We start from the raw sequence: 25,132 nt of genomic DNA, 5'->3' as shown, positions 1-25,132 counted from the left end.
ACAACAACAACAACAACAACATCGAGGGGCAGCTGGGGGATGGAGTCTCACGCCAGAGACGAAGTGAAGGGACCGGTGCTGCACATCGTGGTGGTTGGATTTCACCACAAAAAGGGCTGTCAGGTAACTCCTGTGAGGTTTAACATCTGTGGCGGGGAGCAGAAACCCTGAATTAATGCTATAAATACTACTAATACTACTAATACTACTAATAATACTAAGAGTGGCTGACATGCATTGAGGAGAGAGGTTGTAGTTGATCAGCTGTTGTGGCTCTGAGGCTCACAGGGTTATATAACAATGTGCTCTGCTGCCAACTTCAACTTACAGCTGTTACATTTTCTATTTGCAGTGTTTATCTTTTGCATGATGAACTCTCTGCTGTTGATCTGTCTTGTCAAAAATGGAGCTGATTTATCTGTTTATTTTGGGAGTGACTGCTGCTGCTTGAAGTGTTTAATTTCTCTCAAGAAAAGCTGCAACACAAATGGAAGTTTGAGGCATTCGCTGACGTTTCTGCAGACATTTGTGTGTGTGTGTGTGATTTCTCCTCAACTTTCCGCTGTGAACAGAGATATTGAGAGATAAAGCTAAACAGTTTCATAGAATAGCGTTGCGTAACTGTGATGCAGCTCGTCTGCACAGGAAAAAGACAACATTTACTCCATTTTATGATGTTATCAGAAGGGCTGGGTGTCGTTTGAGGTTTCTGAGGTTCAGTACATCCCTTAAGTTAAGTTCTTGTTTTGATGATTGGTCACTTAATGGCAAACATTTTGTCTCTGTTTTGTATCTGTGTGTTTTGGACAAAGCAACACATACAAATATGTGGGAGACTGCGTCGGGCAGTTTTTGCTGTTTACTGTCGATTTCTTAGACTTAACGATTCATTTATTAATCAGTTAAATGAGAAAATAATCTCCCCTTGCAACAGAAATCTCAATCTCAGTGAGGCTTCCTCAACTTTCCCAACCTTTCCAACCCCAAACTTTTTGGGAAATACTGACTACAAGTTCAAACAATGAATGATTCTTCCTTCTCAGACTGTTTTATTTCAAAGATTTGTGTCTTAAGCATCTTGCGACATCTGTAAGGGTGATGTAACTGGTGAAAATAGTAATAATAATGATAATAATTGTGTAATAAGGTACACTGTTATACTGTGAGCCAGCTACAGATACACACAGTACACAAGAAGAATGAAAAGTACTGTAAACATTTAAATACTATAACAAATGTTTCTACTTTTGCAGATACATACCTGAGTTTTGCTACAAATACTGTAAAAAAAACCTGCTAGATTTCTTAATTTAAGGGCATTTTAATGTTTTTTTCAACAAAACCTAGTCTATAAAGTTAAAAAAACATTATGTAACTCACAAATTGTCTGAAGAAAATGTATTTATTGTGATTAAACAAAGAAATCTGAGACAATATCTGCCGTCACAGCACAATGAAATGATGACTTTTGTTCAACAGTTGTGTTTCTTCCTTTGTACCATTTTTCTCCACAAAGCCTTTTTTTTAATTTATTTTTCAACTCGCAGACAAATCTCACATTCTGCTTCAAACCTGTTTTGCAAAGATGAACATTTCGCCACTCACACGTTGGCCTTTTGCGCCTCTTGCATGACTAAAAGCAGCGTTTAACACCTGCCAATCAGTGAAAGTGCATGTGTGGCATTCGACCTTAAGTGCCTCTAATGCATCTTTTAATTAACGCCTGCCTCTTCTTCTTCAAAATTCAATTCATTCATTAAATTTACAGGCCGTAAATCCTGAACGTGCCATGCCTCCTCGCTGTCGCTGCTCTCCATCTGCCCTAAAAGATGAAGGCACCGTCTTCCTGTGTCCTGTTTATCTCGACTCAGTGGCCCCGCCAGCAGCTGCTGTTCGAGCCCAAAGATAAAAAAAGACATTTTCGGATGTAAAAACGAGGCTGACGAAGCAGACAGGCCACTCTCTTTGTTTCAGGCCTGTTGCCTCTGGTGGTGGTGGTGGAGGTTATCTGATAGGGGTCAGCGATCTCCTGCCGGGTATCAGATTGAGTTCCTGGCTCTTTAATCCGTCTTCTCTTACACTCTGAATGCCTCTCTCTCGACCCACTCCACCTCCACCTTTTATTCACCTGCCACCCATCTGTGCTTTCTGGCGGGAAGCTTATTGAAGAGACATGTGGCGTGTTTTTATGAAGAGCATCACTTCTCCAGAGTCTGTAGTAGCGCTTCGCCCTGAGGGAGTGCTGCACTCTGGGAGTTTATCCTGAAAGAATGAATCATTACTGCTGCTGGGTGTGTGTGTGTGTGGCGTTCAGGACCAGCAGGTTTCAGGTTAATCTTGTTGGGAGCCATATGTACATTTAGCTTCCCAATCATGCAAAACAGGTTGTGTAACTTTTAGTTTGTGATGGGAAAGTTACTTAAATTTTAGAAATGGCCAAATTATGTGTCAACTATGCAAATATTGGAGGAAATTAATCGTAGTTTGCCCAGTTTATTGTAAAGATTATTGTATTTGTTGGCAGTGCAGCCTCAGCCACTTTGGTCCGGACTGATTATCTCCACAACTATTGGATGGATTTCCATGAAACTTACTACAGATATTCCTGATGCCCTGAGCATTAATCCTTCACTTTACCGCAGTAAATCAGGCTGACATGTTCTTTGTGTTAAGAGCTGATTGTTAGCATGCTAACACACCAAACTAAGATGGTTATCATTGTAAACATAGCTGCTGAACATGTGAGCATGTAGATTACATCCTGTGTGCCCTGAGATATTCTGTGGATAAAGGTTTCAGATACTGTGTGTAATTAGTGTGGAATGCTTTTAAGTACCAAAAGTTTCTTTCTGGATTTCTTACCAGTTTTAAATGTTGAATATTTCCTTTATTACCTTATATATTTGACATATAGGAACAAATCGCATTCTTTAAAGCAACATGCAAGAGCCCCCACAAATAAGACAAAGAAATGATAAGATGATAAAATAATTATAAAGATAAGAAATAAAGAACAAAAAGAGTAGACAACTGCTTTAATGGTGGGAAGAGAAGAAACCTATCGTCCATTCAGATGATGAAACACTCGTCCATATTGAGAGTTCAGGGAGGATTACAGTCTGTAGATCCTCTAACCTTGCAGGAGGAAACCGGTGGAGGAAACACTCACAGGATTAAGAATTAAAAGTTCAGGAAAAGTTGCTGACTGTCTTTCCCCTCCACCATCAGGTTGAATTCTCCTACCCGCCGCTGATGCCAGATGAGGGCCATGACAGCAACCTGCTGCCAGAAGAGTGGAAGTACCTCCCTTTCCTGGCTCTGCCGGACGGGGCGCACAACTACCAGGAAGGTACGTCACGCCTGCAGAGTTTATAGATCTAAAGGTCCGGTGTTTAACATTTATAGGGAGGATTCTATTGCAGAAATGGAATATAATATTCATAGGTATGCTTTTATTAGTCTATAAGCACCTGAAAATAAGAATTGTTGTGTGTTTGTTACCTTAGAATGAGACGTTTCTATCTATAGATAATGGAGCCCAGAAGGGACAAACCAAACACTCACTCTAGATAGGGCATTTCGCATTTTGCAGAGGAAATGGTGGTGCTTTTTTGCCCTGATTAATGTCTCTACGCTAACTCAAAGGCCGCAGACCGACTTGAGCCCTGTGTGAACAAACGAAGCCATCTCGCAAGCCGCTGTGTTGACCAATCACATACATGCCAGCGCACATCCCTGGTAGATTAAGTGATCTCCATATTTCTGCTGCAAACCTTGGGAAAAAGAGGAAAGATTGTTTTTCAAACTGTTGTTCAGTGTCTTTGGCAACTGATACCCCTTTTAAAATGCATAAATATGGACTTCCTGGATCATATTTCACTGTCATCGGTACCTTTTTAAAGGTGTGTAGGATGAAGTTATAGATTGCAAACCATTTGAATACAGCTGAGCCATACAAGCATGTAGGAGAAACTCCAAAAAGGCACAAAAAAAGATTATCTAGAGCATGAGATTGTCACTTCTGGGCGGTTGAACATGGCTTTGAGCACACAGTAATAATTGCCCTTTTTTATGGCGTCTATTTAAAGGTTTTATGCATCTATTTGGTGTTGAACTGTCACTTTGAGTCCATTGTTGAGTTTTTAAACATGGAAAATTAAGTGTTTTTTAGATCCTTTTATGGCAGCTGTCAGTAAACAGATGATATGATACTGTTTGACTTCAGCTCTGTTTTTTTTGTAAAAGCAGGTGTCGCTTTTGAACAGATAAACCGACTGTAAAGAGAGGGCAGGACTCTGTTGTCCCTGCAGTGAGAGCGAGCCAACTCTGCCTTCTTGGCAAACTGTCCCGTGTGTTGTGTCTGCCGTCATGTGACAGTCCTGTGGCTCACCACTACTGCTCATCCTGTCCCGCGAAGGCAAATAGGAACTGAGTCAAAGTTCACATGTAGACCTTCAACTAAAACTACACCAGTGTTTCTGTCTGGTCCGCTCTGACTAGGGAATCAGCCTGAAGGAAGGAGAATACATGAGGGGAAATCTTTGCTTTTAAACAACCCTCAAGCTCAATATCAGCCCCTCAGGATGCCTCTCTTACCCAGCTTTTGTTGTCAGTTTTCACATCTCTAAATTGAAGATGTGAATCGATCCCCGCCGCATATTCCTGCATCTTTTGTGTCCTTTGTTTCTGTTGCTCCAGTGTGTGTCGCTGCCACAGCAGGCTGTTAGCTGATTGGGGGGGGGGGGGGGAGAAAAAACAAACCTATTGATGTGACCGACTCCCTCCCTCTGCACTGCGGCTCATAAACAGCAGTCACACTGATATGACTGGGTGTTGGTTAAAGAGGAAGACACTGCAGGAAATACTACTAAAGATTAACAGAATCATCACATGAGTACACACACCTTATATTAAATAAGACTGTTTCTTTTTAAGGGCTCTTTGTAGCTGCTAAAAGCATATATTTTCGTTGTTTTGACCCGTCCCATCTTCCTGCATCTTTCATTAAAAAGACAAATGTGGAAGTCTGTTTCTTGACTTTGCTCTAAAGCAGCTTTGGAGCCATTTTAGTCTCCCAATTTGCTTCTCTGCTGTTATTTTACCTGCTATTAGAGGAGGTAAAGCTGGACTAAAGCTGTTTTTCTTATGTTTATGTCATCTAAAATGTCAAACCTTGACTTTACTGGCTTATATCTGTGCAGAGTTTGTCACAAAAGAGGGGTTTTCACATCTCTCTACTGAAAGGGGAGACGTCTGTATGCTTCCCTAAAATCTGAGATCCAAACCTGGAAGGATACTTGGGGGGGGACACTGGGGAAATTCACTCGCTACAGCAGCTCCAGATACAACACAGCAGATAAGGAAAATACACATTAAATAGAAAAATACAAGATATAATGAAAATAAATTTAAAAGCCAATCACTATCTCGCAAATGTCACCTCCAAAGAAACCTGTTTTTGGATGTTAACCGAACCATAGAGCTTCCTTCCACTACCTAATAACCATCTGAACACACTGTAACATCGTAACAGATATTACATGTTTCACAACCACTGCCGGGTATTTTCTCTTCTCCCATCTTTGATGATAATCTCGCAATCTCGGGAACCACCGGACTAAAACTAAAACCTAGAAGCAAAGCCATGTCTGCGGATCTTAGATGTTTCAGTCTCATTTCCCTTCTGCAGGCTCTTCTTCGTATCTCATGCATCTTTTTTAGAAAGCAGCTTTCAGAAAGCTGAAATAACTCCTTCTCTAGAAAAGGGAATTTAAACTGTAAGGCAGAGCATAATGCAGCTGTGGCTCTGTCCAGATGCCCTGTTGCTGCCCAGCCTGAACCCCGCCTCCCCTCCCGGCTCTGGTTAATCTCTGACGTCTGCAGTCTAACCTTTGTGACTCTGCTGTCGTCTCATCCAGAGGAAGATCTTAACCACATTATTAAACGCTCTTCATCCTCCCCTCAGATGGAATGAGTGCCGGCAGTTGTGGCATTTCCTTCACTGCTAACTTTGTTGTTCTTCTGTTAGAGGAGCTTGAGGCAGTCTGTGATGAGAAATAATCACCTCCGTTTTCCAACACTGGTACAAATTGCACACAAACACAGATGTGCTCCACGCAGCAGCACTGACAGTGAGCGCCCGTTCAGCTCTCAGGGCAGAGAGGTTTATCTCTGTAGTTTTGTAGTGCAATATCCAAAATGTGAGAGTCAGAACAGTATTTCATTCATGAGGAAATAAAATCCTGAAGACAAACAATAAACAAACCTTGCTAAAAGCTGCAAGAAGGTGTCTCAAATGTCTTTGAATGCACCAAAACGAATCAGTTTAGAAGACAAACCCAACTTAAAACAACATGACTGATGAAGTGGACTAACAACTTATTTTTCATTATGGATTTATCTGATTGTTTTCTCCATAATTAAAAGATTGTTTGGTTTGTAAAAATAGTGAGAAATACCGTCACAATTACCCAGAACCCAAAGCGACACCTTCACAAGGCATGGCATTTTTATTCAAGCAGCACCTTTAAAATTATTACTTACTTAATTACTTTTTTACTTAAATTATTATCAAAATAGTTGCCTATTAATTTGATTGATCAGCTAATTGTTTCAGCTGTGCTTCTGTACACTGTTGGGTAGTTTTAATCTATAACAAAAGATCATATTTTGTTTGTAAAAATAGCTGTCAGATATTCTTTGTGAATTAAAAAGTACAATAATTCTGAGATGTAGTTGAGTAGAAGTAGAAAGTTGCATCAGAAAGACAAGAGAGGGCCTCAGATGTGTACATAAGTATATTAACTTGAGTAATTGCACTCTGTAGTTGTAGTTAAACATGCAGAACAACTCGTTTGGTTCTCTAACTGAAGATAATCGGCTGGTTGACAGGTTGGAAATAAGCCAGGAATGAAAAGCTTGTCAATTTGGTCAAGTTTATCCAGTTTGGCAGCGAGTAGACGGCGGTTTTAAAGCCCTGCTGTAAAATAACCACTGAAACGTCTCTCCTCAGCTGCTCTCTCCTTTTGTACCTTCTCTTTTATATAACCACCATCCCGTCTCTGAACTTACTGTCAGGTTGCTGAAGCTTATTCTGCAGTGTGAGTGCAGTTTAAATCCTGCACAAACTGTACTCACACACACACACACAATGTATCTTATCTAACTGGCTGCTGAATTTCATGAAGGAGTATTTTGCAGATCCATATATGAAAGAATGCATTTTAATATGACCCCTCTTCTTGTTTTGTAGACACTGTATATTTTCACCTGCCGCCGCTAAGTGGAGACATGAAGTGTGTCTACGGAGTTTCCTGTTATCGCCAAATAGAAGCAAAGGTGAGTTGAATATAGTTTTTATTAACGCCGGAGCATTGATTTTATTGTCTAACTCAGAAAATAACTCTTATATGTTTACTGTATGGCCAAAAGTATGTAGACAACAGTGGCGGGAGCTCAGATCTTTTAAATTAAATAAAAGAAGCAATAGTACAGTGTACACAAAACACCACTGCTCTCTTCTTTGTGTGTGTTCTTGATTTGATTTGAAGCAAACAGAGCAAATAAAACGAGGTCGGCTGCAGAGCGATAAGCCACACAGCGGCCTCACAACGTTTGGTTTGTGGCCTTTTATATGTATTTACGTTTGAATGTTTTTAATCCCTCTTCAGGCCCTAAAGGTCCGACAGGCTGACGTCACCAGGGAGACCGTTCAGAAGAGCGTCTGCGTCCTCTGTCGAGTGGTGAGTCAGCCATTATCTTACAGCACATTAGAGTAAGATTTCACTGTCTGTAGCTTATAAGAGTTATATATGAAATAATGCAGTGACCTTATGATAGCAGGAAAGGCTTTTAAATTAATCAGCGTCTGTAAGGACTTTTTATTTTCCGCCATATTCTCCTCTAATGTTCAAGAGTGAATCCAGTGAGGTTCCAAAGTGTCCGTCTCCTCTCATACGAAGTGATAAAAGAGTCGACATGATGGCTCCCAGAAGTAAAATTCTCTTTCATGTGTCCCCACAGAGATTTAAGTGACTTGCAGTCAACGTTTTAATGCTGTGAGGTAGATTTACATTGGCGCTGCAGGCTCTGAAACAATTACATGATGCTGAATGAGCCAGGAGATATTCTGAGCTGAACTTCAGAGGAGAAATCATGTTTTATTCCAAAGTTTTTTGGTGAAATCCTGCACCGTCCACAGGTTTATAGTCTGTTAGCCGGCCAATAGAGCCAAACCCCCTTTGATGTTTTATCTTAGAGATGTACAGTTGCAAACTTGCAATATGTTAATTGCATCGTTAACATTAATAAGCATCATCATGGATTGTGAATCAATTTCTGTGAAGTACAAAATAACCATTAAGAGCGGAAGAGGTGACATTTGAACTCCCAGTGGGCTGATTTGGATTCATTTTGAGGTTATTTATATCCTTAATAGATGCAATAGAGCTCAGTGTTATTGGTGGGAATGTATAGACGTAATATTTCTTCAAATTTCTTCAGTTCTGCTTTTTGTTTTTTGCTGCGCAGCATTTTGCCAGTAACCTTGTCTTTACTGCTGCAGTTATGCATTAAGCATATAAATATCCTCAAATTCAGCCCACTGGGAGTTGAATATTTATATGCTTAATAAAAAGACACACAGCAAAAACAAACAGATATGAAAATATAATCCATATAGGTGATTATGCTCATTAATACTAATCATGCTAATTATGTAAATTGACCAACATATGCAAGTTAGCATCTGGCAGTTTCTGAATGCTGGGGAACTTATTTATACTTATTTAAACGTATTAATAGTTTTTTTTATGCTTTTGCTGCTGTGAACCTGAGACACTTCATCATGAGCCCTGCATCATTAAACAATGAGGAATAAAACTTAAGTTAAATGTGTCTTTACTAGCCCTACAGGTCAATTATATGGCCGTGTGTGTGAAGCAAGTGCTCCTGAAAAACGATTTCTTAGAAAGAGTGGGAACTTTGCATGAAGCAAATGTCCTTTTCTGTGAAGGAAACCTGGGATATAATAGCTACTTAAAGCCAGCCACCATCCACTCCACACTGTTCCTAAGAGAAGTTAAATGAGCACAATACTAAAAACAACAGAGTTCGTCATGTTTGGCCATTTCCTGGTAAAAAGAGGATAAAAATGTTGTATTGGAAAGAAAACAGGAGGCATGATTGAGTTGCTTGTCCCTGTGAGGAGAAACTGGCTCACAGTGTGTTTTTTTTATGGGTCATGCTGTAAATGACTCAGGCATTATTAACACACACAATATGATCGGCTGCCGACGGTGTTTGTTTTGATTTTCAGCCTCTCTATGGTCTGCTTCAAGCAAAGCTACAGCTCATCACGCACGCCTACTTCGAGGAGAAAGACTTTTCACAGATCTCCATTTTAGAGGTGAGAAAGTGTCTGTTTGTTAATTGATATTTTTTTCTGTTATCATTATTAAATAAACCTCCTCCCACCTCCGACCCTGCAGGAACTGTACGACCACATGAACGGATCTCTGAGGGGTTCGGCTCTGGATGGATCACAGGTTTATCTCGGTAGGTCGAGAACACGTGTTCTTCTTCTCGTTCCCACAGCTGAATGTTTGAGCTTCACTGTGCAGATTGATGTATGTGCAGAGGTTGACACTAGAAGGCTGTACTCACATTTATCTGCTGAAAGCGGAAAGTTTCTCTGCTGCTCACTGGAAAAACTGATTTGAAAGGCATGATTTGTAACATCACAAACAGTTAGGAAGCCAGTCCCTGTCCATTAGGGAACTTATAATTATGTGTGACTATTATGTGTGAAATTTACAGTGAAGTAGGAGACATCTTGTGCCCAGCAGGAAAGCTTTAGAAATGAACACAATTTGCATATTCATAGATTTAGATCTAGTATAACTTCTTTACACCACATCTCAGTCGTCTGTAAAGGGGTAAAGTGACTGAACAGCAATTAAAAAACAGTGCGTTTGCTCCAGAGAGATGCAGATATTCTTTAAACAGATAAATAGAACATATTTGTGGTTATTTGTCTTGTCAGGCCTGTGACCATGTGACAAAACTGTTCATGCATTTGTATCTGAGGGCAAATTCCTCATTTGTTGATGTTCTGCTTGTTTTCTTCCCTCAGGGTTATCACCAAGAGATTTAATACTGCACTTTCGACACAAGGTGGGAAATTAAAGATTGATCAATATTGTTTCTACCGGTTGCGTAACAGAAGTTGTTATGTAAGTAATTCTTTTCATTGTATTCATTTTACCTTCGCAGGTTCTCATCCTCTTCAAGCTTATTCTGCTGGAGAAGAAGGTACGACTAACAAAGAAAGCTTTTCTCCTCTCTTAGCAAGTCAGAAGGTTTGATAAATTACCCTGAATGTCTGTTTTGATTTTTGTGTTTCTTATGTTTGCAGGTCCTGTTCTATGTGTCTCCTGTCAACAGGCTGGTTGGAGCTCTGATGACAGTCTTATCACTGTTTCCAGGTCAGCAACTCCTCGAGAAAGAAACAAAACACAGTTTTCTCCTCTTGCACTTCAAATTAGGCCTCATGTTTAGTATGGAAATATGTTGTTATAACATGTTCACTGCATCAGCATAATCAAATAATCCCATAAACACCATCCAAAATCTTTATGTAACATTTTGGTAAAAGGGGAAAACATTTAAAGCAAGATAAATGAAAACAGGAGCACGGTAGTAAAGTGTAACCCAACCAGAGAAAAATTATTGAATTAGCAATTACAGTTACACAGAAAGATGAAAAGCGAACATTAGCTGCTATTAACAGAACATGTAAGACTGCAGGAGCAAATCCTGAGAGTATTAAACTGAGCAAGGGTTTGTGTTATTGCTTATGAATTTAACTTCTCATTTTTTTAAAGGAGGAGCATGTTATTTCTTCCTAAAACATCCGGAAATGAATTAATTATAGAAACCCTGCAAGCTGACAAACAGAAAACTAGCAGACAGCAAAAGGCAGATGGATTAGTGGAGATAAAGGGGACTGAAATGAACTAAAACAGCACTGACATCTTCGTTCTGTCTGATTTGTGCAGGTATGATCGAACACGGCCTGGTGGACTCATCTCACTACAGGCCCAAGAGCAGCGTGTCAGAGGAACTGAGTCTGGTGGAGAGCGTCTCAGGAGCCGAGGAGTTCGTGTCCGTGTCCGTCACCGACATCGCCAACACCACGCTGGAGGGAGAGGAGACCGCCCAGCCAGCCGTGGAATCTCTGTCCTCCGGGAACAGCGGGGAGGGAGACAACCACCTCCTCAAACCGCCGTCGCGCACCTCCCCAGACTCCTCCGAGAGCGACTGGGAGACTCTGGACCCCAGCGTGTTAGAGGAGAATGGCTCTAAAGAGGCAGCTGAGGGGAAGGAGACGGAGTCGGAGCTCCCAGACGCCTTCGACTCCAAGCCGGGGACGCCCATCACTGTGCAGCCGCAGGCCGCCAGCGGTCAGGGAGCTGTCGTCCAGGGTCTGGTGTCCGGTCTGGAGGAGGATCAGTACGGCCTGCCGCTCCCCATCTTCACTAAGGTAACACTCACTCGCCTGTATAATACTAATAATTCATAATACTTGGAGAGAGATCCATCATAAAGCCACACGGACTGATAATGAGATCTGGTTTAGTTTTTTATCTGACATTAGAGAGACAACACAACACATCTATAAATGTGTAGTTCAAGGCGACCCGGACCTCAATAAATCAATAAAAGTAATAGAACTACAATATGTTTGATTCCTCAAAACATATTCAGGAACAAGGAAGTCACCTCGTAAATTTAACTCACATTTCAAACGGCAAAGAAGAGATTTTGGTCGTAAAACTGTGAATGTGAAGGTGAAACTGTGAATGTTTTGCAGACACCAGTTAATAAAAGATCAATATTAGTTTATAACTAACCAAATAAGTTAATATTACTTCAGATTTAACACTTTAAACAGCTTCTCCTTTGTCCTGTGTGTGTGTGTGTCTGATAAACACACTGACCTTTGCCTCTGGTTCCCAGGGTTACCTGTGTCTGCCCTACATGGCCCTGCAGCAGCATCACCTCCTGTCAGACGTGACGGTGCGTGGCTTCGTTGCCGGGGCGACCAACATCCTCTTCCGCCAGCAGAGGCACCTCAGTGATGCCGTTGTTGACGTACGTATAGAATATTTGATTTTGATGGAAAAATTTAGATATTGTGGGCTTTAAATTTAACTTTAAAGTCTATTTTTAATGTTAAATACTGTATATTTTGTGTTGTAGGTGGAGGAAGCTGGCGTGCATATTCAGGACCCCGAGCTCCGGAAGATCCTGAGCCTGACGACGGCAGACCTGCGTTTCGCTGACTACCTGGTCAAACACGTGACGGAGAACCGCGACGACGTTTTCCTGGATGGGACGGGCTGGGAGGGCGGAGACGAGTGGATCAGAGCCCAGTTCACCCTCTACCTCCACTCCTTACTGTCCTCTGCACTACAACAAGGTGGGAACACTCGTTGTGCCGCTCTTTCCTTCCCTCTCGCTTCCTAATTAAGGGGCTTATTTTAACTCACCCGTTAATCCAGAGCACCTGCAGGCTTTAGAAAGTTCAGTTAATCTTCAAATAATCTAAATTTAAGTAAAATCTCCTTTGTTTTTACCTCATAATGATGTTCACACTTCATGTCATTAGAAGACCAAACATACATATTTCATCTGCTGCATTTCCAAAGCATTAATATGTTTATAGGTTGATTTCCCATCTTCCCATATTTTTACTACTTTTTTTGAGATACATAATCTTACTTTACATAAATGTTGGTGTTGATAATTTGATGAACGTCCATCTTCCTGCATTCATTCTCTTTTGTAACATGTAGTTTATTAATGTAAAGTTTTTCACAATCCATATATGGGTCCTTTTAAAAGCTGCTTTATAAATGAAAAGTTATAATTATTGAAATTTTAAAAGTGTACCGCAGTGAGGAACTGGAGGATGGACTAAGCTACTTTACACATTCCACATTAATATTGTATTTTCTGCTGTAAAGAGCGTGTAATGTTCAGAGGCATTACTAATTACCGGTATGATTGCGGCTGTAATGGTTGCGTCATGTGCAGCCATCATCACACGTAATTGACTCTGTTGAGAAAATGACAGTAAATCCAGTTACGCTCTTCTCTCTCGTTTTCTTGTTTCCGTTCAGATAACGAGAGGCTGCTGGCTGATTACGGCGCGCCTTTTGTCACAGCCTGGAAGATCACACACAACTACCGGGTGTGGTACAGCAACAAGCACCCCGCCATGGCCGCCATCACCCCAGGGTAGGTGGACAGGAGGAGACACTGACCACTGAAGGGAACCAGAGAGATCTCTAAAGTCAAAAGAGTTTTATTTGAATAGAAAGTCTTCATGACACTTGTTACCAAATGTCTGGTACTTTATTTGACAAAAGTGTTGCAATGAGTTGACTCAAAGATTAAAAACAAAACAGCTATTCATTACAACCAGTGAATTCCTCTGGTTGTCACATTTGGATGTAAACATTGTGGTTAAAGATAAAGAAATAAAACGGACGTCAGCATGCAAAACATGAGAAATTACTGTAATTGTGTCACAGGAAATACACAGTGTGTTCAATCGATGGCTTTTACAGGGTTTCTGCAGGTTTCACCAGGTTAAGACCTTTTTAAGACCATTATGAAGGCAATTTAAGACATTTTACATCCATACTGGCAAAGAAAAAGTACAAAGAGTATAAAGAAAAATCTGTATTGGTTCCATGTTGGTTCATTTTGTCAGGATCAGAACAGGATCGATATAGATATTTCCCAAAAAACACAGGTTTTAAGGCCAAGATTGTTGGATCCTGTTTTAAATGTTTTAAAGTAGCAAATACATTTTAAAATCATTCATCGTCCACCTCTTGTTGTCACTAGAGGAAGTGACCTGACTAATTTGTTCTTGTGGAAAACACAGACCTTTGACAGGAGTTTGATCGAAAAGTTTAAAGGTTTAAAACATGGTGCTCACTCACTGGTTAAGAGCAACAACAAACAAACTTTTGATCGCTTGGATTTATCATCCAGACTTGTGTATTAGAAAAACAAATCTCAAATCCTAATTCTAGGTGTTTGCTGATAGATAATCTGCTACATATTGTTAATGTGTGATCTCTGTGGCTCTTTTTTTGTTTTAGACACCCGTTCCAGGGCCAGTACAGCGTTGCTGATGTGAAACTACGACTCTCACAGTGAGTACTACACTACTACTAATTCTGCTTACATGGGGCTTTATATTCACTGTAGTGGAAATCTGTCTTTGACTACACCTCAGCAGCATAAAATACTGCAACCTTAAGACACAGAGCATCAGAAACAACAGCATGTGAGAAGAGCAGGACACACTGGCAGAGCTGTGACCTATTTGTTTTCCTTCTTCGTATTGGATGATTTGCTGCAGCTCAGTCGATGTAGTGCTCACCAAAACATGCGTGTTGCTGCCCTCTCGTGGTGACAAGATGCCAGTAAACGTGACACTGGAAAGAAGATATTTGGCAGGTTTATCAGTAAAAGAAAATGTGGCTTTCACTTCATTCCAGTGTCACTTAAAAAATATTTAAAAAAAAGTTACTGTAAAATATTTTAATTAGTTGTAAATCCTGTTTTTCTGCTATCAACTTTGCTGTCAGACACCTGTGCTTTTACTTTGAAGGAGCCGGCATCCTCAGTGTGTCCTGATCTGAGACAGTTTAATTCATTCCTGTTTTGTTTTTGGACATAAATATGTGGAAATATCTTTTATCTGATTTTGTCTGTTAAAACACTTCTGCACCCCTTAAATATCTGTTAAAATATTAACAATACAGTTCAGCTGTGTTTTCTGTTGATTCATGCGTGAGTCTTCATTTGAGAACAAGAATTAAGCTTTTTAAGAGCAGAAATTAATTTTTGTCCTATACTTGAGGATTATTAGTCTCTGTACTTTCAAAATAAAAGACTGGAGAAAGATTTAAACTGGGAAAAACTTATTTTAACACTGGTGTTCTTAAAATAAAACAGTAAATAAAGAAAGAAAAAGTCACTTAAATAGTTTTTTAAGTTGATACCTTACTGCTGCTGTCTTGTCTAAACTCTTTTTAGACCACTAATGATTAAATTTCCAAACGTTGTCTCTCTCAGTGCACTCTAACACGCAACTGTGAATACTTTATGGATACTTCATGTCACAGAGAGCAGCAGGCAGTTACTACATGCTGTGTTTGTGTGGTGGATGTAGCAGCTGACTGGACTCATGTTGAAGGTGGGGGTTTGTGGTTTTGTGGCAGCACCTCGGGATGGCAGGGGGGGCGGCGGCGGGTGGTTGGGGGGTCTCATATCAGCTGAAGTCATTAATTATGAGCGAGTTTCATTCTCAAAAACAGAGCTGGAGACTTCTTCAGCTTCAGCTCCGGTTTCATTCCCTCAGAGTGTGGATGAAAGGCGACTCCGACCACAGCTGGAGTGCCGCTTCTCGTGTTACGCGTCAGATAAATGCCCCCACCACACACACACACACACACACACAGAGGACTGAGTGTGCCTCCATCCCTGACTTAGCTTTACGGCGAGGACGTGGGCAGATCTGTTTGGCTGTGATACTCGGAGCTCTCACTTTACCTCCGGGTGTTCAGTGACATGGCCGCTGTGAACTTTGTTGTAAATCTCCAGTAAACAAACACAGAAAAAAAACAACTGTAGTTTAGTGTATCTGAAAGTAAATCCGAAATTGAGTAAATTCTGTGTTAAAATCCCCCAAAAAATTGAGCCACACATGATGAATATTAAGGTTTATTCAGCACTTTTAATAACAGTTTCAATACATTGTTGATACATTCAGAAACACTTTTTATTTTTATAATCACAACAGAAATATTCAAGATGCTAATTTTACATTTAATTGCAACTATCCCATCACCCCCTAGTCTACACATGGCAACATTATATTTAACAACCAGTGCAACCCTCCACAGGTTTGCTGTGTGCAAAAAAAACAAACACAAAATTTATTTTATTTTCTTTATTTATTCATAAATTTTCCCCATGTACGAACAATATTTAAATACTGTTCTTAAAGCTAGATTTTTTGCCTTCTATAACTCACTCCTTAATGGTGAAGTAACAACGCAGGGCTTGTCCTTCAACCTTGAACATTGCAGTTTGATATTGTGTGTAGAGCCGAAACAATTAGCTGATTGAAAATAACAGAAATTAATCACCATTTTTAAAGCAAAAATTGGAAAAATTCCACTTTTTCAAATGTAAAAAATTACATGTTTTCTCCTATGACAAGGAAAATATCCAAAATATCTTCAGATTTTTGACTGTTAGTCCAACAAAAAAAGGAATTTGAATATGAAATCTTGGACTCTCTATCAAACGATTAATCAAAGAATCAGCAGGTTATTCAATAATGACAATTATCATTTTTTTTAGCTCTGATTGTGTTTTTAAAGGACCAGAGTGAAGGATTTATTTAATCTAGCAGTGCAGTTGCAGATTGCAACCATTTGAATACAGCTCAGCCTTACTTTAAGTGTTTAGGAGAAACTACGGTGGCTGTGAAGCTTGCAAAATTCTCTATCTAGAGACACTTTGTCTGTTCTGGGCTACTGTACAAACATGGTGGGCTCTACAGAAGAGGGCCAACCTCCTCTGTAGATAAAAACTCATTCTAAGGTAACAAAAACACAAAGATTTTATTAAAACATACCCATGAATATTATGTTCCATGTATGCCAACTGATCCTCCTCAATGTTACACACTGGACCCGTAATGGTGCATAAACAAAAAGCACACAAACGTAAATGAATGAATGAACTAGGAACCACCTGACACACCACTGTCGGTAATCCAGCCTCGACTGCGATCCTTACACTTGTCAGATCTCATATGATGGAGCGATGAGATTCCTTGTCTTATTAGAGGATTTGAAAAGTGTTGACGGGGTCAGAGCATGGTGTGTGTTTATGGACCGGGAGTGGGTTGAAGGGGCACGGTTGGCCCTCGCTGCACTATAAAACTCTTGATATAGCAGGCATGGTGGTGTTGGGGTGGGGGGGTGGGGGTGATGTGGGGGTTCAGGCAGGAGGTTTGGCACTCGGCCATCGGATCTTCTCAGGAATAAACGTGGCTCTAAAACAGGAGGGGATTCAGCCGGTCTGGAAAAGTGTGTATGTGTGTGTGTTTTCCTACATGTGTTCCCTAAGCGGAGACGCGAGAGCACGGCGGCAGATAAACAGCTCAGACTCCACCGCAACCTTGAACACCAGAGACGAGTGTTTATTGAGTGTCAGAAGCTTCGAGCCTCGCAGACGTCTCTGAGGGATGTTGAAATCCTCCTCACCCAGACAAAAACTAAACACACTGCGTCAATGATAGAAACATACGGATGTGGCTTTCTTAAATCAGATCTGCTTTGTCTTAGTAGACATGTTGAACTACATGGTTCAGCTTTCTGATTCTGCTAATGTGACAGCTGACATGTGACATACTGTAAAAGGATAACCAACCTGCTTCTACAAGCTGTTATTGGCTGGTTTAATCACATTAATGAACAGGCCATAGTGTGATAAATGACTACTGGAATCAGAATAAGGCTGCAGTAGGCAATATTATTCTATCGTAATGTTGACCTTTGCATGCCACTAACTGTGAGATAAAAGTGGACCTGTGACATCCGACACTTTGTATTGAATCAAACAACCAATCAGAGTTAGCTGGCATGTAATTAGCCAATCACAGCGACTCCGTAAAAACAGATTCTTCTTTCCACCAAATTATCTCTGGTTCTTGCCCTTTTTAGTGGATCCATTTTAATCAAGTTGTCATAATGCACAACAACCTGTAGAATATGACTTTGATTCCCAATGAAAACCAGCTGGGAACCAACTTTTCAGGCTCCGAACTAATTTATTTTTGGTCGAAATGCTCCGAATGGTTTAAAAATAGGTGCACAAACCGGAACGGAGCTAGTTCTCTGTTGGTGGGAAAGGCCTATGCTAGGCTTGGCGTGCAGAAGTTGTGTCAAGAGCGGTGGCAACTTGTGATAAATGCCTAGAACAAAGCAACAGTACTTAAGGCCCTGTGTCCACATACGGCTCCTTTTCAGGCAACCAATCATATATTAGATGGCGGACTAGTAACCGGGAAAATGGAGGAGAAGGTTCTGGTCGTATCTGTCAATTCTGAACTTTATGATACGTCAGACAGCAACTATCACAACAGAGAAAAACAAATGCTGAGAGATCTCTACCACATTTTATTGTCCAATTTCTGATATTGATATTAAACTCTGATCAAAATACATCCTGAGCTGATCATTTTACAGGTAAAAACCCCCCACTGGTCAGCGCTCTCTGGTGGACAAACTCTGTAATGGTGACAGTGTTTCTAATATATTTGGTTCTGCAGTTTCATGCTGTTTGTCAGCTAGCACACAGTATACATCTAACCCAGTATGTCCACTTTCTGAGCATCTTATCACCTGGGTCCTTGCTTAACCTCGGCCCCTCCTGCTCCCCTCCACTGAGATTAGATTAACAATGTGTTTTTCTTTTTTGTGTGTCCGAGCCCACAGCGTTGCCTCGTCGCCTCTCTCGTCTGTTTTCCTGCATCAGTAAACATGGAGCGGTTTTCCTGCAACTTGAGGCTGGATGACGTGCGGGGTTAGGGGTAGGGGGGCAAACTGGGGTTAGTGGGACAGACTGGTTTGATGTTATCCCACTTGTCAGATTGCTGGTTGAGAACGTAAAAGAGGAAAGTCCATCCACTCTGCTCAGCTCATCAGTCTTTGTCCCACTGATGGCCTGTCGCCTCCGCTCGAGTTATACATTTAAAAACTAGCCCCTACGCATCCTTCCAAATGTGCTGTGTTGCATGTGTATTATGGAGGCACTGTGGGGCGAACACAGCCGACCCTTTTCATGTGTCCCCCGTCATCAGCGTCGGACAAAGAGCAGCCGGTGGCAGAGATGTTCTCTCAGAAAACAAGAGTCATGTGACGAGCTGCACGGCTGCAGGCGGACACTCGCTGTTAGAGGATCTTTCTTTATTGTCAGCGAACCACACTGCGCCGCATAAGGAGCTGTTTATTTGGGTCAGCCGGCGAGATGGAGAGTCCGCCGTGTGTCCGCCGGGGCTCCTCTCTGAGCTAACAGTGTGCACAGTAGCTCAGGGGAAACACTGATGTTATCATGAGATTGTTGGGTGGTAGTAATAAAGTTAAAATGTGATCATTTTCCACCCACGTTTCCACTCAACAGCTTCAACTTTATGAGCATTTCTTCCACGCTTGAGTCTGTCACACTTCAAAAAAATACATGAACTGTGCTAATGCTCAGAGAAAAAGCTACTGCCGTCAGAATAAATACAAAAACCTACACCCAGTGGCTTCAAACTGAATGACAAAAACAGCTTAAGCCTCTCAGCACTGCTGGGAATGCACAACAGCGGGTCTCTTACTTTGAAAATAAAGACAAAAGGAAGTTGGCACAGCGAGGACAGATTCCTGGTGGATGTGCAGCCGTGGGAGCTGCTGGATTATTGATCCTAGCAACAAGCGCCTAGCAACCGCAGCTTGTTTTGTGGATCCACTCGGTGTCCCGTGAGTGACAGGACACCACAGGACTTCCGCCACCGGCTCCGAGACGCCACAGAGGCAGCGAGTCACGGTGCCAGTTCACGCTCCGCCGGGCCCGTTGTGCACAGAGCGGTGTCATGTTGGTGCTGTAGTCAGATAAACACTGTGTGTGTGTGTGTGTGGGAATGACAGCAGTTATTCCCACACACACACACACGTCTCACTTTCTCTTTGGTTTTAGGTTTCATTCACAGACTTTATGTGCTGAAGATCTCCTTTAGATCACTTTTCATGTCATTTCAGTCTCCCTTTTTACGTCTCCTCAGATTGATGCTGCTCTTTTTTTTTATGTCCAGTACAGAAAATTGCGCTGAAACCTTCAATTAATTCATATTTTTTTGTTTGGTCTATCATTATCTCTTCCTATCTTTTTGTTTGTAGAATGTCTTACTTGATTTTGTTATCTAGTTTCCAGCCAATATCGTATATTGGCGTTTACGTCATCCGACATGCTCCAATATGAAAAGGCTTGTCGTTTTTAGTCCTGTTTAGTTAATTTTCTCAGTGTTCGTTCCTAGAATTGGTTGACAGTGTATGTCTGTATGTTAAATTATTTAACATGTTAAAGAATATAGTTATAATATAGTTATTTGTTTAAGAGAGCAGCCTTCTGAGTGCCTTTATATTGGTGCAAAATCGGTTTATTTTGCATTCCAGCTCAAATATTCAATATATCAGCAGCCATATTGATATTCGGTGATGATCAGTCGGGCTCTAACGCACATTGTATTGCCTGTATTTGGAAAGAAATTCCCTAAATAAACAAATGTGACATAATTTTATGTTGATAAGCTCACTGGGCGGTCAGTTAGGGAGAGAAATTGATTTAACTGAATCAGGAAAGAAGTGATTGATTGATTGATTGATTGGACACCTTTAAGTAACCTCAGAAGATGCATCCAGGTTTTCCATATGATTGGATCTCTAGAGGAGCAACTTGTGGTTCACATTTTAAACACGGAGGCATTTTTCCACATTACAAACTGTGTGATGTCTACCGGTGGTTTATTTTCAGATGAAATAATTGGCTCATTAGAGGGCGTGAAGGCCCAGGGTGGCAGCTGCTGACACACATCCACGCCGTCTTTCTAACAGCGCTGCCCCGAATGATGCAGAGGCGAGATTCCTGCTGAATGTCAGGTCAGCTGGGGGGGGTGGGGGGGTGGATCCATGGGGAAAGGTTGCGCATTGGCCTCGCACCAGGCCGCTGGTCAGATGAAGCCAGGCGGGGCCGCATTTAGCCGCGCCGTTTGTTGTGAAACGCAGTCCAACCCGTTTCCGCTCTCAGGTCAGCTCTGATCATCGGATCTTCCACCTGTGACTGCGGCTCAGCCTCTGCTGTTACATAATCCTCCCTAACAGGTCGGCGCAACATTTAGCAGTGGCACTTTTGTGTAGTTTGTTTCCCGGAAAGGAGGAAGAATTCGTACAATGTCACACCGGAGACAGGGAGGCGAGGGGCAGGGGCGTGCATGAGTACATGGTTTATGAACCCTTTGTTTGTTTGTTTCCCCCCCTCCTCCTTTATTTCCACTGCAGCTCGGTGCAGAACAGCGAGAGAGGGAAGAAGATCGGAAACGCCATGATCACCACCAGTCGCAGCATGGTCCAGACGGGGAAGGTAGTGGGTAAGAAAGCTCAGACTTACAGTGTGAAAGCAACCCAAGTTTAACCACAGTAAGACATTCTCTTCATAGTCAGATGAAGCTGTCAGGGTTCCCACGCTTCCTGGAAAATCTGGAAATGTAGACACCTGAAAACTGATTCAAATTTCCAAACATCCTGGAAAAACCTTAACTGTATTCTAGCCCCTCACTTAGATTACCTAAACCTGGGTGAGTATTATGTTGGAAACTAGACTTTTGATAGGATAAGCTGCACACGGGGACACCTCTGGGTTTACCAGATAAAAAAAAAGTAGTCTATCAGAGACAGCAGCTCCGCTCCGCTGACGCCGCAGAGGAAACGTTGGCTGTGGTGAGAACAGCCGAGCGTCCCAAAAATGCTGACCACAATTGTGATCAAGTGCTGCCCTGTATTGTCAAGAAAATCTCCTGGAAAAGCCCTGGAAAAGGGTTTCTAAACAGAGTGGGAGCCCTGTGCTGTAGGAGTCTATTACTGGCACTTTTCTTTACTTCTTTTTTGCAAAATTTTCTTTCTTTTTGTTTAAAATATTGTATAAAACACATCTCGTTAAGGTACATGCATAGATATGGAAGTGTCTTGTTCTCGCTTTGCCTCCACTCTCAGGTCAGTCGGTGGGCGGAGCGTTGACCAGCGCCAAGTCGGCCATGTCTTCCTGGTTCTCCACGCTGGCCCAGCCCGCAGCAGTAACCCCACCGGCCTGCCCGGAGCCCGCCACCGAGGTCAAACCCTGAAACCGAAACCCCCCTCCGGCGGTCGCGTGTCTCTGACCGTCTCCCTCGTCCTCTAAGCTTCTGGCTGAAGGGTCAGAGGAGCGAGAGCTGCTTCGTATGAAGGATGTGAGCAGAGAAATCATCATCTTCAGAATCAACGAGTTTAAAGTCCAAACCATAAAACCTGAGACGCAAACTCGGGACAGGAAGGCAGCGTTATACTAACTGTACAGCCCATATCCACTGTGAGGCAGAGACTGCCGGTGATACCCATCAAAACCCAGAAAATACAGCGGGCTGCATCCTGTCTGTCTGTCTGTCTGTCTCTGCTGCCGTTTGTATTGCTGGATGCTTTCCTGTGAGACACTAAAGATGCTGTCGTTGGGTTTGCGGTGTTCACTCTTTTGCTGCATATTTCTAGAGTTTGTCTATATAGCTGATTATTTTGCTGAGAAATTATGTTTAAAATAAATAAATAATGCATAAATAATAAATAAATCCACGTCGCAGGATTTTGACAGGACAGCATGAGCTGTGGCACCTTGAAGATTTTAACAGTTTTTAAATTAGCTCATGTTCAGTGATGCCTCTGTAGTAACATTGGGGTTGTCGTGGTAACAGCGTGAATTCTTCTGTGGGTTATTTTTATGTATATAAATATACAATATGTATCTATGGAGCCCTGAAACTGACAAAAAGTAATCAAAGTCAGTCCCTCCTCACGCCAGTTTAACCAATTTTTATCTAATGGCTGCAACTTTTCTGCACGAAATAGTGAATCCTACGTCATTAAACTCACTTCCTTGTCTCTAGATGTGAGTTTAACACAAATGTCTCATAATAATAATCATAATCGTGAGCCTTTTTTTGGTAAAAATATGTCTAAAAACTGTAAAAATGCATCGCAATTTGTTCGAAAAGCTGCCATGAAATCAGCCATTTTAGGCCGCAACAATAATAGTAAGTGTAAACGAACATAAAACACGTCGTACTCTTCCTTCAACCTCCAATAATTTAGTTAATACAGGAGTAGATCAAGATGTCAACAAAACTGGCTAATGCTACTTCAGGTATAAGAAAAGAGACAAGTAGTGCTAGTTGGTGTTAGCTTGCTGGCTCAAAATATTGAGCTGCTGTTAGAGTTACAGTCATTACCTGCTATTAGTGTTATCTAGTAAGCAACACTGATAAAATGTGAAGAGGAAAATTAAAAATGTTGCACAGGAAAGAAAGATAATTGATTTAAATGTATTCCCAGAGTAAAATAAATTAGTTTAATCAACTGTTTGCTAGTAACGGAAAGAAAATGTCATTTATTTTGCTGTTTTTACCAACAGATTGGAGCTTAAAGGAAAAGTACAAAGGTTTATATTTCCTTTTACACTTTATTTTAAGTATTTAATTAACAGTATTATTTATTGATATGATCATGCCACAGTTTCTGGGCTCCGTAGACGTCTTTATATTACTTGTTTTGTTCAACCCAACGGCCCAAAATCACTAAAATGTTGAATTTTAAACTGAATGTTTGGCATTTTTCATGATAAATAACCTAAAATGTGAAAATTAAACAGATTACTTCACTAATTATTAAAGCTCTGAATCTGAATGCTGTTACTACAATAACCACAATGTTACTACAATCCTTTTGTACCTAATGCCTGATTTTGTGCCCTGATAAACGTGATAAAAACCTCCCTAAACTATGAAGGAAACCTGCACCCAGCTGTGTCTGACAGGGTGTCAGTAACCCTCACCCAGGCCTTTTTGTACGGTCAGAATATATATTGGGAGAACTATATTTAGTGAATCTGAAGATAGTTTAAAAATATATCTTATTTATTTGTTGTGTATAAACGTGTAATCTCATAAATATCCATGTTTTTGTCATGACAACACTGGATCAAGTCCTAATCTGCGGACCACTGTGTGTATTTGCACAAAGCAGCCATTGTATTCTATTTATGTGACTCTTTATCTTGTTATAACTGTAATTTTGAGGTGCTTACAAGATCTTGTTTCCCTCCATGCTACAAATATTCGACAACAGTTGGATTAAAAGTGGTCCAGTGAGCATGCTCTGTCCAGTCCAGTTTTACAGCTGTAATGAGTGTTTCATCCTCCTGTCTTTAAAACTCTTTTAGTATCTGTTCTTTATTTCGTTTTCACGCTTTTAAAACCTTCTTTGGACATCGACTCATTTTCTTTTTTTGATTTCTGGATTAAGTTTAAGAAAATATCGGCTGTCAAAAGCTGCTTTTTGTTTCTTTTCTTTCTTTTTTTTATCCTCTGATGACTATATTTTCATTTTGTATAAAAAAAAAAAAAAGATATGAATGTATTGGTGAACTAAAATTCACAGAATATTTTCTTGACAATGCTTTTAATGTATTTGAGAAGAAAGTGATACTCTCTACTATATTGCTGTATTAAAAATATAATAAAAATACACCGCAGACTTTTTATTTTTAGCGAACTACACTGGAACATTTCTTCTATCCCTCTGGGTTTGTGTGTCTCGGTACAAATGTAGGTCAGCCAAACAAAGTGGTGGCCTGTGTGTGTTTGTAGAGAGGGTTGTTGTTGTGGTGAAAGCACGTGGCCGGACAAAAACGCACCCATGTGCTGTCCGACAACAATTCTGTGGTGGTGGCATCACAGGGACACGTGAACCCAGCGACCTTAAGCGATTCACACCCAGTAATCCTGACTGACTGCCAGTGCATATTTTCATTTCTTTGAAAACAGATCAGTTTCTTACTTCTGTCTCATGAGAAAGTCAAAAAAATGTTCAATTTTGGACCATTATTAATGCAGTTTAAGGTCTATTTCATGTCACAATAGCAGACTTTTTAACTTCAATACAATACTTTTATAGAAAAACAATACTAAATACCTCTTTTAATACCACAATACAAAGAAAACAAAGTCATTTTTCACTTTTGTGGGGGGAAATTAAGCTGCAAACAGTGCTGGGAAAGCAAAATGAGTGAACACACTGAGGTGAAGTTAAAGTTCTCTGCAGCCTTCAGTTTGTTTTCTAGCTTTGGTGCTTTTAATACTGTTGATTGATCATATTGTATCATTTTAAATAGGTGACAACCTCACAAAGGATAC

At 40.9% G+C, this 25,132-nt stretch overlaps 1 protein-coding gene across 1 annotated transcript; it reads left to right on the top strand.

Annotated features, from left to right (window-relative positions):
* The first annotated feature begins 6 nt into the window (after positions 1 to 6).
* On the top strand, positions 7 to 24,466 carry avl9 (AVL9 homolog (S. cerevisiase)). The gene is made up of 16 exons (XM_035665434.1): positions 7 to 123; positions 3,229 to 3,349; positions 7,253 to 7,338; positions 7,671 to 7,742; positions 9,317 to 9,406; positions 9,489 to 9,555; positions 10,133 to 10,173; positions 10,273 to 10,311; positions 10,415 to 10,484; positions 11,058 to 11,542; positions 12,019 to 12,153; positions 12,262 to 12,481; positions 13,185 to 13,302; positions 14,178 to 14,231; positions 21,198 to 21,286; positions 21,909 to 24,466. The coding sequence occupies exons 1-16, from the start codon at positions 40 to 42 to the stop codon at positions 22,034 to 22,036; spliced, it is 1,899 nt and encodes a 632-aa protein (XP_035521327.1). The 5' UTR covers positions 7 to 39; the 3' UTR covers positions 22,037 to 24,466.
* The last annotated feature ends 666 nt before the right edge of the window (positions 24,467 to 25,132 follow it).

The sequence above is a fragment of the Morone saxatilis genome, unplaced genomic scaffold (assembly GCF_004916995.1).
Source record: "Morone saxatilis isolate NCDOM2014 unplaced genomic scaffold, NCSU_SB_2.0 Contig0, whole genome shotgun sequence".
Lineage (NCBI taxonomy): Eukaryota > Metazoa > Chordata > Actinopteri > Moronidae > Morone > Morone saxatilis.
The sequence above is the reverse complement of the archived record's forward strand: the minus strand, read 5'-3'. Positions and strand labels throughout refer to the sequence as shown.

Coding starts and splice junctions, on each gene's coding strand:
- avl9 (XM_035665434.1), top strand. CDS start 40: ATGGAGTCTCACGCCAGAGACGAAGTGAAGGGACCGGTGCTGCACATC. Junction 11,543..12,018: donor CGCTCCCCATCTTCACTAAG/GTAACACTCACT, acceptor TCTGGTTCCCAG/GGTTACCTGTGTCTGCCCTA. Junction 14,232..21,197: donor GTGAAACTACGACTCTCACA/GTGAGTACTACA, acceptor TTTCCACTGCAG/CTCGGTGCAGAACAGCGAGA.